Here is a 13068-nt window from a genome sequence, read left to right on the forward strand (position 1 = left end):
CCATGATTTGGATGACAGGACCGAGTGCTGCGCGCAGTGCCACTGCCTGGAGCTGAAGTCTCCGAGGAGCCCCACCACTTTAAATTGCAGGGTTTCTTCGTGAAGTGATGAACTATCAGGCTTCAAAGGGGGAAACAAACTTCTCCATGTCCGTAGGACACAACAACCAACACGTTATCATGTTCTTTTCGGGTTATCCTGTATGAGCGCGTATCCAGCATTGCCACCCCCATCTGATAGACCTTAAACGAATTTACAGCTTTACCCCTGTTTTGCTCGCTAGCCCGTGACATGGGATGGATAGAATCTGGCACAACCTGGAAGCTAACACGAGAACGAGATATCGAACAACAAAAAAAGCCCACGTCTGAGTCGCCCTGGGTCAATGACCCTCCTGAACTCTCAGGATATGGTTCCTCTGGTTAGCTCCAAGCCCTGAAAGGCCCTGAAAGTTCCTATTCAAGAAGGGGAGAGAGACTACGGAGTAGTAGGGCAAAATTACACACTAGCGGACAAACAAGAGTTGAATTGTACACTAGTGCTTGTCACTCGTACACGTAAATTACAGGTATGCTTTAGTATTATTTTTGTCTTCCTTTTTTCTCTTCTTCTTTCTTTCATTGTGTTTGGTACTTTTTTACGAAGTGACTGTATGACACATTCGGAGATTCACGCTGTGCAACCCAACCCCCTCCCCCTCTTGCAGGAGACGAAGCAATTTGAGAGGGCAAACCTGGGCTCACGGCCTACTTTGTAGTAGTGTAGGTTGGGATCCTCGACAGCTCGGGGGCCCGGGGTTCTACAACCTCCGACACGATCCACCGCGTGGGGCATTGCTTCGAAAGCTTGTTTCTTCAGGCAACCAATGCTACGAGGCAACCAAGACTTGGGGCCTGCTGGATGGGGAAATGACCGTGCACATGCTCGCTATCAATAACTAAGACCCATTTGATTTGGCAAGCCTCGCAAGCCGCTTACGAATACACAAGTGAAAATGGGTATGAAGGTGAGCCGCTGCCAATTCCGAGACAGCAAATTCATTGCTATCAGGGAATGGCGCCATTCATGGTTCCCATGTCCCACTTCTGCATAACAATCCTATAACTAGTGTAGAGTGTCTTCCATATTCCGTCCATGCGGATTCCGTATCCCGCAAATGGCATCCTATAACATGGATAGGGAGTCCCAAAGCTCGTCAACTACCTACCGGAATTCCGCGAGAAAGTCTGACCCATGAACACAAGGCGCTCCAGCCTCGTCTCAGCTCGTCGAGGTCTCTCCGTGTATATATGTGTACGGATTTATGTATTTGTGTGCATGTTCATTGGAATCCGGATGCCGCATCCTCATCACGAGGGCTTCGGAAAGTTAATTGACCCGAAGTCCACCAAATCACATACGACGTGGACCTGTCAACCGTGGTACGTGGTTGCATATATCAACAAGTTAGGTGCAGGTAGTTGAGACGAAGATGCCCCGACATATGTTTTGAATTGTGCACGAGGTCATGCGCGGGCCACAAGTTTGATGTAAACTGGTGCGTTCCTGGAGACATAATACAAGTTTCCTCACGCAGTGCATGGTCGCGTCGGGTGCAGGTCTGTGGATGTCAGTGGTATTCGGGGCATGAGGCGCCTACAATGATCTCAGTATGCAGTTAAACGAGTTCTACCAGGCCAGAACTCTTCGTCTTTAATTGGACTTGGTGAGGCACTCCTGCAAGTTTGCAGGATGTATGCCATGTACAGACGTACATACATACATAACGGATTAATCCGTACCTTACTACATAGTAAAGTTGTCGGAGCGGGGCTGGATCCTTGTCTGTCGACAGGTTTGGTGGGGGTGCAGCGACACCGCCCAAAAATTCCCGTGGCAGAAAAAAAAAATCCCCAGATCTTGGATTGCGGTGCAGTGTACGGATTATATGCTTTTGGTTGTCGTCTCAAGATAGCACAGTCGCTCCATTGGCACCCTATACACAAAAAGCAACAAAACAGCACCCACCCCTTCTGCCCTCCTCACGGTTCTCGAATCTAATCGCAACTCTCACCACCCGATACGAGACCCAAACCGACGACCGCCACAATGCCCAAGTCAAAACGTGCCAGGGTCTACCACCTTACCCAGGTGTCCAAGAAGACACGCGAGCAAAAGGACAAGCTCTTTTCCAGCATCCGCGAGTGCATCCCGCAATACCAGCACTGCTTCGCCTTCAGCGTCGACAACATGCGCAACAACTACCTCAAAGAAGTGCGCCACGAGCTGTCCGACTGCCGGTACTACTTCTCCCTCCCTCTTCCTCTCTTCCGTCTCCCCCCCCCCTCGCTCCACACCTCCCGTCCTTACAACTCAGTACCATAGCCACCGCCCAAACTGACAAGACCGACCCTCCCCCCCCCCTCTTGTTTTCTGTGGGGGAAGAAGGGGGTGGGGGGGAAACCAACCACGCAGCATGTTCTTCGGCAAGACGAAGCTCACCGCCCGCGCGCTCGGCACGACGCCCGAGGACGCGCAGGCGGACGGCATCGACGGGCTCGCGCGCCACCTGACGGGGGCGGTCGGCCTCCTCTTCACCAACCGGGACCCGGAGGAGATCATCTCGTACTTCGACTCGCTCTCGCACGTCGACTTCGCCCGCGCCGGCACCGTCGCCCCCCGCACCGTGACCGTGCCCCCCGGCGTCGTCTACTCCACCGGCGGCGAGGTGCCGCCCGAGAACGACGTCCCCATCGCCCACACGCTCGAGCCCGAGCTGCGCCGCCTCGGCATGCCCACCCGCATGGTCAAGGGCAAGGTCTGCCTGGGCGCCGACGAGAGCGGGGAGGGCCGCGTCGGCGGGTACACCATCTGCAAGGAAGGGGACGTGCTCGACTCGCGGCAGACGAGGCTGCTCAAGCTCTTCAGCATCTGCCTGAGCGAGTTCCGCGTCGCCCTGCTGGCCTACTGGAGCGCCTCGACCGGGAACGTGACCGACTTGGAGGCCGGGAAGCAGCGGCTGGCCAGGTTGCAGCAGCAGGGCAAGGCCGGCGCCAAGGACAATAATGCCAAGGAAGAGGGGGATGAGATGGACGAGGATGAAGAGGAGGATCAAGACTGAACGGATTAGACCGTGCTACTGGGTGGAGAGGGTGGTGGGCCGGGGGGGGGGGGCCGGGTCTTGTCGGTTTCATTGTGCATATAGGGGACTTTTGCATGATACCATAGCTTTTGTATCGGCTTGGGCTTTTCGGTTACTGGCGTCCGGACGGCGGGTCAAGAAAACAAAAAAGATAAAAGAAAAAAGAACAAGAACAAGGGGACGGAAATAGAGCAATTCATGCCACCAGCCGGGGAACTGATAAGCTCCCCCGATCGTGCTGGTGATAATGATGATGATCATCGCTACCTAGAAGTCCTTGCTCTTCTCTTTCCCCAGAAACACCGTATCTAAAGAATCATCACCGGGAGCAACTTTGATAAGCATTGGTGGCGGGCCCCGATAGCAGCACATTTCGTAGCTGGAGACAGGCTACCCGTTTCCTAGGCCAGACGAAAAGGAAACAAAAGAGTCCCTTACCTCTGACCTACCTTCCTTCGTTCGTTTCTCAATTTCTAACCATCAATATTAATTCGCTTCCCTTGCCCCGTTTTCTTCTTCTTTTTTTGGTTACAAGCGTCAAGCAGTGAATAAATACAAGACAAAAGAATGGTTACCTTCCCGAGAACTCTCGTTCAGATTTGTGGCATCGAGGCAACGCGGCAGAGTTGCCCGGGAAAAAAAGGCTTGGTTCTCTGGGACGACAATTGTAGGATCCGGGGGGGCAGTTTTGGGCTGCTCGTTCCAGCTGACATGAAAGACCCTAGCGGTGGAGCGCATATAAGTTGCTCCAACGGGTAGGTGAATACTAAATGTTGCCGGGCAAGAAAACGGAACCGCATCCGTTGGCTGTCCGGCCGAGGATGCTGCTGCTTTTTTTCCTGGCGATGGCCTCCCCCCCTTTCTGACGAGACGGCTTACCCTCAATGCCGAGACGAGGCGGGATCGGGGGGGAAGAGGACGAGGGAAACGACAGTGAAGAGAATGATACCCACCACAAGACATGAGGCCAGTCTTGTTAGTAGCGTCGCAACTTCCTCGGGTCTTCGTAGCCGCCCTCGTAGCCGCGTTTCCGAGAGTCGTCGTGGTCCCTGGGTCGGTCGTAGTCTCTGCCGCTACCGCTGTAGTACCCACCATTCTCGCCGCCGCCGCCGCCGCCTCCGCGGGGTCGGATGGGCTCCGTGTTGCTGCCAGTCTGCCGGGGGTTGCGGTCGCGGTAGCCACCGCCGCCCGATCTGTCATCATATGAGCGCGAGCCGCCGTCCCGTCCATACCCACCGCTTCCTCTTCCGGGGCCGTCACGTCGGTCGTCGCGGCCGCCATAACCACCACCGCCGCCGGGTCCGCTAGGGGCGTTTGGTGGCCCGCCGTAACCACGGTCTCGGCCTCCGTACCCGCCGCCGCCACCACCACCACCACCACCACCACCGCCGGGACCACCGGGGCTGGAACGGAATCCGCTGCGGTCGCCGTAGCCGCTACCTCCTCTGAACCCGCGATCGCGTCCTCCCCTGAAACCACCGCCAAAGCCGCCCCGGAACCCACCGCCAAAGCCGCCGGGGCCCATCGGCCTGGACGTAGATGCCTTGGTGTAGCCCCGACCACCAAGCCCGCCTCCCAAGCGGCGCGGCTTCCAACCTTTGACTGTCCTGCCCCTCTCTACGTCAACCTTGATCCGCCGGTCCTTGATGCGGATACCATCACATCCTTCCAGGGCAGCTATATGCGTACGCGCGCATATGCGCATCTCGTCAGTAACGCCTTACCATGAAACTGGACCTACTACCTTCGTGGTAAAGGGGGTGAAATGGGGCAAAACGAAGGTGGGAGAAGAATGATAAGGAGGAGGAGGAAGGACTGGCAAGCTTGAGGGCCATGTATGTTCCAGGGCGGGTTCCGGCAAGCTGCGGGATGACAGTGTCAAGAGTCAAGGTGGCAGGCATTACCTCTCATGTCCTTCTCGCGCTCAAACACTACGAAGCCGTACCCGCGGTGGGGTTTCTGTTTCTTGTTTCCCTTCTCGTGGGCGTGGGTATCGCGGATGATGCGGATCTGCCAAGGTCAGTCAGCGAATATCCAGGCCAGGCCCAAAACAGAGGGCTAAGGGAGAACAAAGAAGGAAGCTCTCACTCGCTCAATGGGCCCAAACCGCCCAAATTCACGTTCCAGGTCCTTCTCGTCGGCGTTGTAGTCCAACCGCGCCACTATCAGCGTCTTGAAGGCATCACCGCGGATGTTGGGATCCGCATGGGGGTTGTCTATTTTAAAAGTTCAGTCGCGTCAGCACTTTCCGTTTCGAGACACACAAATAAATACGCTGCAGCACACGAGCAGGACGCACAATTCTTGGGGCCCTCGGTGAGCAGCCTTTCCACCTGCTCCTGCTTCTCGCGCTTTTTGCGGTCGCGCCTCTCCAGCCAGCTCTCGGTCGGGTGGTACTCGTACACGCGCTCGTACTCGGCCATGGCGGGCAGGTACTGGGCGACGCCCGAGATAGACGCCGTCCTGCGTTCCTCGGGCGGATGGTCGCATGGCGGGACCCAGCGCAAGGGCGGGCGCGGCGCAAAGAGCGCCAGCAGGTTGGGGGGGAGCCGGTCCGTCATGGTGAGAGAGCTGTTTTGGTCGCCTTGTCACTTTGGCCGCGCGAGTGATGTTCTTGGTCCGCGATTCGCCGGAATCGAAAATTCTTCGCGAGCAGGGCCGGGATATCGCTCGCTAGGCGTCCTGTGCAGTACAAGACGACGGGGCACGCAAACCCTGTTGACTTTGCTGGCGACGACGCGCCAGATGTCGATGGAAGACGGAGGACGAGACGAACTTGGCAGGATTGGGGAAGCTCGCGATGTTGGAAGCATTGCCTGGCTGTTTGGCGCGCTACCCTGCGGTGGGGCCGTGCACAGGAGCAACTTCGTAAAGTTAGGTAGTCAAATGATAGATAGCCAATCATGCTGGTTAAGGCCCACTTATTTTCTGCCGCGTTTGGACCGGGCCGCATGGCCCATTTTCTGCCGCTGCATCTCGCGATTCAAATGCTCTTCAGACGGCAACGGCGACGATGACAGTAAGGGCGGTGCAACAGATCTCTACCGGCCGGGTAAGGAGTGAAAAACCGCTTTCTCGACCTGATGCGTGTGTGCTAACCCAAGTACCAGAATGGCGTCGGTTCCTTCATCTTGCAATGCAAGAAGATGAACTTCCATTACTGCGACTGGGCAGGAAGTTCAAAAGGCATGAAGTATGTCCCCTGCCTTCCTCTTCTTTCCTTTTCTCCGAACCTCCTCCTACTCGAGACAATCAGTGGTACTCATAATGATACAGCGGCTTCATCAAGTCTCTCCTCCCCAAGTTCGCCGCCGCCAACCCGCAAGTCGAGTTCACCGTCTCCCCACGACCATCCAAGCACCCCGTCATCGTTGCTCAGTACATCAACGGCCGCGAGAAGTCCATCTGCGTCCGTAATATGGAGCCGTACGAGATCCTCAAGAAGGCCGAGCTGCTGCGCGATGCCAGCGGCGAGAAGAACAAGAGGGTCACCAAGCCGGTACAGAGCATCAACGAGTCGGTCAGAGGTGTCTGGTCCCCGTACCATGGGAACGGGCTGCAGGTATGAAAGGGTGGAATGGTTGTGGTGTGGGCTGTATGAATGTGTACATGGTGCAATGCTTGCTTGTAACAATACGAATCCTTATACCTCACCGCTTGGGAATCGGAGTTGGAGAGTACTATTGTAACACATATTCCGGAATGGAGAAAGCGAGCTGAGCTGAATCTTGTCTTTTATTAAGATTTTCGGTTCATCTCTACTTAGACTTCTGACAATGTGGTCCCATGTTCAGTCACTTTTGCCGTTCCTTACTTGTGGCACATTCTCAGATATCCATTTCCTTTTTTTTTCTTCTTCTTCTTGCTCTCTACCTTGGCGGAGACGCTCAGAGGTTGGAGTTGATAATGTCGACGACTGGGCTCGTTAGCTCTGATGAGAGTGTAGACATGAGGGACCTGGCAACTTACACTCGGGCTTCAGGCTGGCACCGCCGACCAGGAAGCCGTCAATGTCCTTCTCCTTGGCCAGGTCCTTGCAGTTCTTGCCGTTGACGCTGCCGCCGTACAGAATTCTCGTCTCCTCGGCGACGGCGTCGCTGACGTTGGCCTTGAGCCATTTGCGGATGGCCTCGTGCACCTCCTGGGCCTGCTCAACGGTGGCAACCTTGCCGGTGCCGATGGCCCAGATGGGCTCGTACGCAATCACGACCTTCTTCCAGTCGTCGGTCGAGAGCTTGGCGGCCAGGGCGGCCAGCTGGCGCTCGACGACGGCGACCGTGTTACCGCTCTCGCGCTCCTGGAGCGACTCGCCGCAGCACCAGATGACACTGACGCCGCCGTCAACAGCGAACTTGGTCTTGGAGGCCACCACCTCGTCGGTCTCGCCGAGCAGCGTCCGGCGCTCCGAATGGCCCAGGATGGTCCAGTTGACGCCGCTGTCCTTGAGCTGCGACACGCTAATCTCGCCCGTGTAGGCGCCGTTGGGCTTGTCGTAGACGTTCTGCGCAGACACCTCGATGCCGGGCTTCTTGAGCTCGCTCTGGGCGAGGTGTAGGTAGATGGCCGGAGGAGCGATCACGACCTCTGAAGGAAGGCAGCACAGGTTAGCTTGCTTGATTGTTCCCGTTCTTACTCTCCCCCCCCCCCCCCAAAAAAAAAATCGTCGTCGTCGTCTGGGTCCATAGCAAGCAGGGTGTTAACGTACCAACATTGGAGTCCAATTGCGCCTCGTTGAGACCCTTTACGATTGTCTTGATGGACTCCTTGGTCCCGTTCCTGGTGGTCGCGGTGGTATGATCAGCTCGGAGAGCTCCAACGCGGGGTTTTGCGGCGTCATGGCGGGGTAAAACTGCCCACGTACATTTTGAAGTTGCCGCCGACGAAGAACTTGCGAGCCATGGTGGGCAAAGTCTTTTTTTCTTATGATGAACAAAAAAACGATTCAGGAGGAAGGGAAAATTGCTCTAATCACAATGAAGAGGGCGGGCTTGAATTTGGATGTTGACAGCATTCGACAGAGAGGTCCGAGTGGAAGTGGGATGGATGCGGGAGCTGCGGGCCTAAAAAGTGGATGCCCTGTTTGGGTTGGGGGACATGGTGCAACCTCAAAGAGTCCACCCAATGTTGGAAACGCGCCTGCAAGCCAGCCCTGCGTTCTTTTTTCCAATAGCCTTGGCTTTGGCTTATTTGCTGCTTGCCACGTACCGAGTATGGAGGTACGCACTCTACTCAATGGAGTCAGATCCCTATTTTGGAAACAAGTAAACAACGATGTCGCCGGACTATCCGTAGTTCCCTTCCTGTTAACGAGTTTTATGCCCCCGTACATGCATCGATGGATATAAATGCCCGTCCGCAAAGAAATCGAAAGTAAACTTTCTTGTCAATGACCCAACACGTCATCACCAGATCGTGTGTCGATCCAGCTTCCCCGCCAAGGTTGTGTGCCCCCCGTTCTGGGTCCGGCTCAACCCGGCTATTGGTCCCACAGAGAGCCGAGCATGTCCGGCCGGCCCATGAACTCCCGGCCTTCATTTTGGTCCTTCACACGGGTATGGGCTAGCCGTCCACCGCCCTGCTTGCAGTGTCGTGATTTAGCGGCTCCTCACAAAGAACCCCCCTCTTGGCTTGGCAACACGATCTCTCCGTAGCAGCGTCTCCTTAAGATTGACGGCTTGCTTCTTCACCTTGGGAGCCAACCTCGTGTCTCCACTGCTCTTGACGACCCGATACGCTGTTGAGCCCAGCCGTTTGTCCTTCGGAAGTTTAGGTTCGCGAAGTAATGTCTGCTCTGCCCCGCCAAGCTTCCTCCGTTTATGTTGTGCGTTGGTGGCCGGGCTGGGTGGTCGGGGCGCGTCATCTTCCCCGTCCGATTCGAGTAGATCCAGAGGGAGGAGCTTTGGCACCTCCCGTTTCCGCTTCTCCGTTTCTGGCGGGAAATCCTGGCCACCGCCCAGGTTGGCATCTTCATCCTCGTCTTCTTGCCTGCTCGCTTTCTGAGCCCGCTTCCTCTCCTCAGCCTGCCGCTTTAGAAACGCATCACGTTCCTGCCGTTTCCTCTTCAACGCGGCGGCTTGTCTGTGCGGAGTTAGCGGCGGCCACCGACGAGGCGAGAGTTGGGCTCGACTTACTGCTCAATGGCCTTTGCAGCAGCCTCCGCGGCTTTCAGGGTCTCGGCTTCCGCATCACGCGTGGACACAGCCTCCGGCGGCGCATCATCGTCGGAGTCATCCTCCTCCTCCTCTTCTTTTTCTTCTTCTTCGCGCTCACCCGTCTCAGCTCCGTTTCCACCCGTCTTGGCAATGCTGTCTTCCAAAGAATCCCGAGAGGGTCCTTCCCTGGGTGTAACGAATTCATCATGGTCGCTATCCTCAAATGTGATGTGCTGCTTCCTCTCCTTGGGCGTCTTGAAAACATCCTCGCTGTCCCCCTCCTGGCTTCCCGAAGCCGAAGCCCCGGCTTTCCTCCGCCGCAGTGCCGAGGACGTTGGGAGCGGGATTTCAATACTGACGTGGCTGCGCTTAGCAGACCCTGTGTCGTTGCTGCGCACAGCCGACTTTGGACTTGACGGCGAGTGCGGGTCGTCCTGCCTCTGGCTTTCCTCCGCTGTGTTGTCTGCCTTGTACTTTATGCTTGCTGCTCTGAGGAGTGGCTGCCCATTAACATCATCGCCGGTTTCGCTGGCTGGTGCTGAGCCTGGGGCGTCATCCTTGACCTCCGGCGTTTCTGGCTCAGAATCCGAAGAAAGGATCTCAATCACGGCTTCTTTCTCGGCCTTCTTCGCCTGCTGCCGCGCCGACCTTCGAGGCGCCATAACTTCGAGCGATCACAGACAGCAATATGCTCCCATTCGACAATGGTGTCAAAATGATTGTTGCACGCAGTAAATTCAGTGGAAGTCGCAGTGTGAGTTAATGATTTCATGAACACACATTGAATCGGCAAAGGGACGTTTCCTGAACTTTTTTTTTCTTGCTGCAAGGGCCGGTTTCATGATGCTTGATTGGCTGTAGATGATCATTGGATGATCATTGGGACCCACATCATTGTGAACTTGTACTGCTTAAGTCAGTAACTACTCCGTGGGCCCTCTGGGCAACTGTGTCGAGCTCCTAACAACATCAGCTACAAACCGTTGTTTACTTGTTATTTTTAACATTGCCGAAACCAACAGATTAATGCAACTGTTCTGAGCCCGCTTCATAACTGTCAATGAGATTATTATGGTGTTCGTCAAAGATTGATTACCTCCTCACTCCTAACGTCACGGTCAATTCCGCCCTTGTTGCTCCAGCGGCACAGCGATGTTTTTGGCACGGGCTTCAGGGGGAGCAGGGCGGCTCTCTGGTATTGCTACTTGGGCTGCCCTTCGACCTAGAGTTCCGGATGCGCATCCATTTGTTTTGGCCAATCAGGTCCGATTACAACAACAACAACAAGGACGAAGACGACGACAACAACAACGAGATTACGCAGTGTTTCTTCGCCCGCGATCGAGGCGTCCCCCAGCAGATGCGGCGGACGGTTTGCCCTTCAAAAACGTCGACCCTCCACCTCTCCGCTGGTGGCGAGAGTTTCAGGAGGCTCGCGGGATCGGGGATCTGACTCCGGAAAATTGCCTGAGTGCGTTCACGCAATACTGCCTCGTTGCAGCCAACACGGGCTCCAGCTGGAAGAGTGCGCTGGAAAGGGGTATGTTTCTAAAAGCGCCAACATGTGGTTCATCCTCCGGAGGCTAAGTTTCTTGTAGACCACAATATTGATCCGTACACTCTCCACTACACCGCCCTGCCACTGCTCAACCGGTCCGGGAGTCCTGCTATGACGGTTGGAATGCACATGCTCTTCACAGCATCAAGCATGGGATATACGCCTTCTATCTTGACGCTGATGGGCATCCTCGTGCGCTCGCCCGAAAATGTCTACGCCAAGGCGCGAGTGTCGCCGTCCTGGCGCGAGGTCGATGCGCGGTTTAAGCGATTGCTTCAAACCGAGAAGAACCCCGACGCCTTCACACTGCAGGGGCTCTTGCTGCTGCGCGAAGGCAGGGGCGACCTCTTCGCGCTGAGGTACTTTGACAGGGCCGTCGAGGCGGCGCGCGACATGCCAGGGACGCAACCGGGACCGGTCGAGCAAGATGCCCCGACCATTCGCGAGCCGAGGTGGACCCTGGAAGCTTTCTGCCACAGGAACCGCGGAGCCATTCTGCTGAAGCAGAACCGGAGAGAAGAGGCCATGGCCGCCTTCAGGATCCTCGCGCTCGAGCTGGACCTCCCAGACGGCTACGCCGAGCTGGCCAAGATGCTTCCGCCACACGCGAAGGAACGCGAGACCTACCTCCTGAAAGCCGCACAGGGCGGCAGCTTCGAGGCCTGCGCGCTCCTCGCGCTCCACATGGCCGACAAGGCCGCTGACTCAGATCTCCCTCACGGCGATCGCGTTGTCGCTGCGGGCTTGGCCCGCGAATGGGCGTTGATCGAGCCGGACGATGCGAAGAGGGAGCAGGTGCTGGCCCAGGTAGCGGAGAGGACCAAGGCGGTCTCTGGGGAGAGATAGGCAAGGGAAGGTGCCTAATAAGCGCGCTTACGCCCAGCTTTCCGCTAAGTGATTTGTTTTGAGACGGGTTAACACGTTCGGAGACCGTCTGATGACGGCACTTCAGCTGTTACCCAATGCTTCCTGTATTGTCAAGAACGAAGTCCGTGTGAACTGTATATAAACTGCACAGAACTGGCCGAAATGGGTTATTAATTGGAGACACATCCTTGCAATTGCCCTTTAGAAATTCTTCCGATTCGACGTCCGGCTATTGCTGTCAAATTGCCTTGAAGACGGCCGTAGGTGTAGTGTGCATCCTTCCCGGCGGCATGAAGTACACAACAATAAGCATGATCCACTCGAGAACCAGAATAACCTGTTGTTGCAAAGCTCTTAGTGTACGGTGTCATGTTTTCCGGACTAAAGGCAGATTCGGGAGAGTGACTGTTACGGAGGTACGCGACTACCTCATTTACGAGATGTCGTGGTCGCAATGACCGTTGAAGGAACGCGGATGGCTGCAATCCCATTAACTCGTTTCTTCCCGGCCTGCCGCTATCTCCACAGGATTGTTTGCTCAGTACTGAACCATTGCAGAAAAACCATGCGAGTCCCCAACACCCAAGAGTGACGACGCTGTTACGGGTCGACTGTCGTGCCGCGATGAGCAGCGGCACGTCGAAAGATTCTGAGCTGGCGGTTAAGGTCGTACAAACCATATTCGCTGGAAACCATTCGATTGTATGTACGGATTACATAATCCGTATGTGTAATCCGTACGGAGCATTCTGTTTCCGTACCACATTACCCTACGCGAGCACTGCGCAAGCTTACGCGAGGGCGCAGTTGTTGCTGCAGGAGTCCAGACCAGGTCCAGAACCAACCAGGGTTGCACTCCGCGTCGGAGCGACAAGCGTGGGTCCGGTCTAAAGCTGTTCAATGGTTCAGCTGCTGCACCAAAAGTGGGGTTGAGAAATGAGCAACAGGCCATTTTCCCCTGGCGTGCCTGGGGACCGATCGCTGCTTCTTTTGCCGATCTGGCTGCTTGTGCCTTTTTTTTTTTTTTTGTCCGTTGAACACACTCACTACCGACTCACCCACGTGGGATGTTGCTGGTGACACCCTGGTGATGACCAGGGGTGTCAGGCGCCGCAATGGCGATGGATTCATTGCATGACACTAGTGATCCGTACCGAGTTCATGTATGGAATACAAGTGTGTGTAATTACGCAATATGATATTTTTCAAGAGTACTGGCGCTTCCATAGTCTTCGATTGGTGCCGCGCCAGGTGCTACAGAGTGCATACACTGAATTACCTATACAGGAGCCGGTCGATGTCTGCAGGCAGCTCCTTCCCTAAAGTTATGAAGCCCCTCCCCCTTAGCGAGGTGGTTTAATCCATAGAAC

General features: G+C 55.7%; 6 protein-coding genes across 6 annotated transcripts; 3 read left to right on the plus strand and 3 right to left on the minus strand.

The window, feature by feature from the left end:
• The first annotated feature begins 1882 nt into the window (after nucleotides 1-1882).
• MYCTH_2304925 (uncharacterized protein) lies at nucleotides 1883-3107 on the plus strand. Its single transcript, XM_003663197.1, has 2 exons — nucleotides 1883-2279; nucleotides 2455-3107. The coding sequence occupies exons 1-2, from the start codon at nucleotides 2089-2091 to the stop codon at nucleotides 3098-3100; spliced, it is 837 nt and encodes a 278-aa protein (XP_003663245.1). The 5' UTR covers nucleotides 1883-2088; the 3' UTR covers nucleotides 3101-3107.
• Nucleotides 3108-3981: 874 nt separating this feature from the next.
• MYCTH_2304928 (uncharacterized protein) lies at nucleotides 3982-5950 on the minus strand. The gene is made up of 5 exons (XM_003663198.1): nucleotides 5421-5950; nucleotides 5210-5337; nucleotides 5026-5131; nucleotides 4478-4798; nucleotides 3982-4222 (listed from the first exon to the last, which is right to left on the minus strand). Exons 1-5 carry the CDS (start codon nucleotides 5680-5682, stop codon nucleotides 4098-4100), a joined length of 942 nt encoding a protein of 313 aa, XP_003663246.1. The 5' UTR covers nucleotides 5683-5950; the 3' UTR covers nucleotides 3982-4097.
• Nucleotides 5951-6079: 129 nt separating this feature from the next.
• Nucleotides 6080-6798, plus strand: MYCTH_2304929 (uncharacterized protein). Its single transcript, XM_003663199.1, has 3 exons — nucleotides 6080-6173; nucleotides 6232-6314; nucleotides 6398-6798. The coding sequence occupies exons 1-3, from the start codon at nucleotides 6135-6137 to the stop codon at nucleotides 6687-6689; spliced, it is 414 nt and encodes a 137-aa protein (XP_003663247.1). The 5' UTR covers nucleotides 6080-6134; the 3' UTR covers nucleotides 6690-6798.
• Nucleotides 6799-6848: 50 nt separating this feature from the next.
• On the minus strand, nucleotides 6849-8244 carry MYCTH_2304931 (uncharacterized protein). Its single transcript, XM_003663200.1, has 4 exons — nucleotides 7983-8244; nucleotides 7827-7897; nucleotides 7091-7705; nucleotides 6849-7037 (listed from the first exon to the last, which is right to left on the minus strand). The coding sequence occupies exons 1-4, from the start codon at nucleotides 8018-8020 to the stop codon at nucleotides 7009-7011; spliced, it is 753 nt and encodes a 250-aa protein (XP_003663248.1). The 5' UTR covers nucleotides 8021-8244; the 3' UTR covers nucleotides 6849-7008.
• A 152-nt stretch (nucleotides 8245-8396) lies between these two features.
• MYCTH_107458 (uncharacterized protein) lies at nucleotides 8397-9935 on the minus strand (the record flags this gene model as incomplete). The annotated part of the gene is made up of 2 exons (XM_003663201.1): nucleotides 8397-9199; nucleotides 9253-9935. 2 exons carry the CDS (start codon nucleotides 9933-9935, stop codon nucleotides 8716-8718), a joined length of 1167 nt encoding a protein of 388 aa, XP_003663249.1. The 3' UTR covers nucleotides 8397-8715.
• Nucleotides 9936-10226: 291 nt separating this feature from the next.
• Nucleotides 10227-12042, plus strand: MYCTH_2304934 (uncharacterized protein). Its single transcript, XM_003663202.1, has 2 exons — nucleotides 10227-10813; nucleotides 10872-12042. Exons 1-2 carry the CDS (start codon nucleotides 10426-10428, stop codon nucleotides 11675-11677), a joined length of 1194 nt encoding a protein of 397 aa, XP_003663250.1. The 5' UTR covers nucleotides 10227-10425; the 3' UTR covers nucleotides 11678-12042.
• Nucleotides 12043-13068: the final 1026 nt, after the last annotated feature.

Source organism: Thermothelomyces thermophilus, chromosome 3, assembly GCF_000226095.1.
Source record: "Thermothelomyces thermophilus ATCC 42464 chromosome 3, complete sequence".
Lineage (NCBI taxonomy): Eukaryota > Fungi > Ascomycota > Sordariomycetes > Sordariales > Chaetomiaceae > Thermothelomyces > Thermothelomyces thermophilus.

What these genes read in the sequence shown, in the direction of transcription:
- MYCTH_2304928 (XM_003663198.1), bottom strand. Translation starts at nt 5,682, where the DNA reads ATGACGGACCGGCTCCCCCCCAACCTGCTGGCGCTCTTTGCGCCGCGC. An exon ending in CACCGAGGGCCCCAAGAATT is followed by an intron (nt 5,338 to 5,420) that starts GTGCGTCCTGCT and finishes CTTTTAAAATAG; the next exon opens with ACAACCCCCATGCGGATCCC. An exon ending in GGTTTGGGCCCATTGAGCGA is followed by an intron (nt 5,132 to 5,209) that starts GTGAGAGCTTCC and finishes TGACCTTGGCAG; the next exon opens with ATCCGCATCATCCGCGATAC.
- MYCTH_2304925 (XM_003663197.1), top strand. Translation starts at nt 2,089, where the DNA reads ATGCCCAAGTCAAAACGTGCCAGGGTCTACCACCTTACCCAGGTGTCC. An exon ending in CACGAGCTGTCCGACTGCCG is followed by an intron (nt 2,280 to 2,454) that starts GTACTACTTCTC and finishes CCAACCACGCAG; the next exon opens with CATGTTCTTCGGCAAGACGA.
- MYCTH_2304934 (XM_003663202.1), top strand. Translation starts at nt 10,426, where the DNA reads ATGTTTTTGGCACGGGCTTCAGGGGGAGCAGGGCGGCTCTCTGGTATT. An exon ending in GAAGAGTGCGCTGGAAAGGG is followed by an intron (nt 10,814 to 10,871) that starts GTATGTTTCTAA and finishes AGTTTCTTGTAG; the next exon opens with ACCACAATATTGATCCGTAC.
- MYCTH_2304931 (XM_003663200.1), bottom strand. Translation starts at nt 8,020, where the DNA reads ATGGCTCGCAAGTTCTTCGTCGGCGGCAACTTCAAAAT. An exon ending in GTCGGCGGCAACTTCAAAAT is followed by an intron (nt 7,898 to 7,982) that starts GTACGTGGGCAG and finishes CGCGACCACCAG; the next exon opens with GAACGGGACCAAGGAGTCCA. An exon ending in GCAATTGGACTCCAATGTTG is followed by an intron (nt 7,706 to 7,826) that starts GTACGTTAACAC and finishes GCCTTCCTTCAG; the next exon opens with AGGTCGTGATCGCTCCTCCG.
- MYCTH_2304929 (XM_003663199.1), top strand. Translation starts at nt 6,135, where the DNA reads ATGACAGTAAGGGCGGTGCAACAGATCTCTACCGGCCGG. An exon ending in AACAGATCTCTACCGGCCGG is followed by an intron (nt 6,174 to 6,231) that starts GTAAGGAGTGAA and finishes CCCAAGTACCAG; the next exon opens with AATGGCGTCGGTTCCTTCAT. An exon ending in GGAAGTTCAAAAGGCATGAA is followed by an intron (nt 6,315 to 6,397) that starts GTATGTCCCCTG and finishes ATAATGATACAG; the next exon opens with CGGCTTCATCAAGTCTCTCC.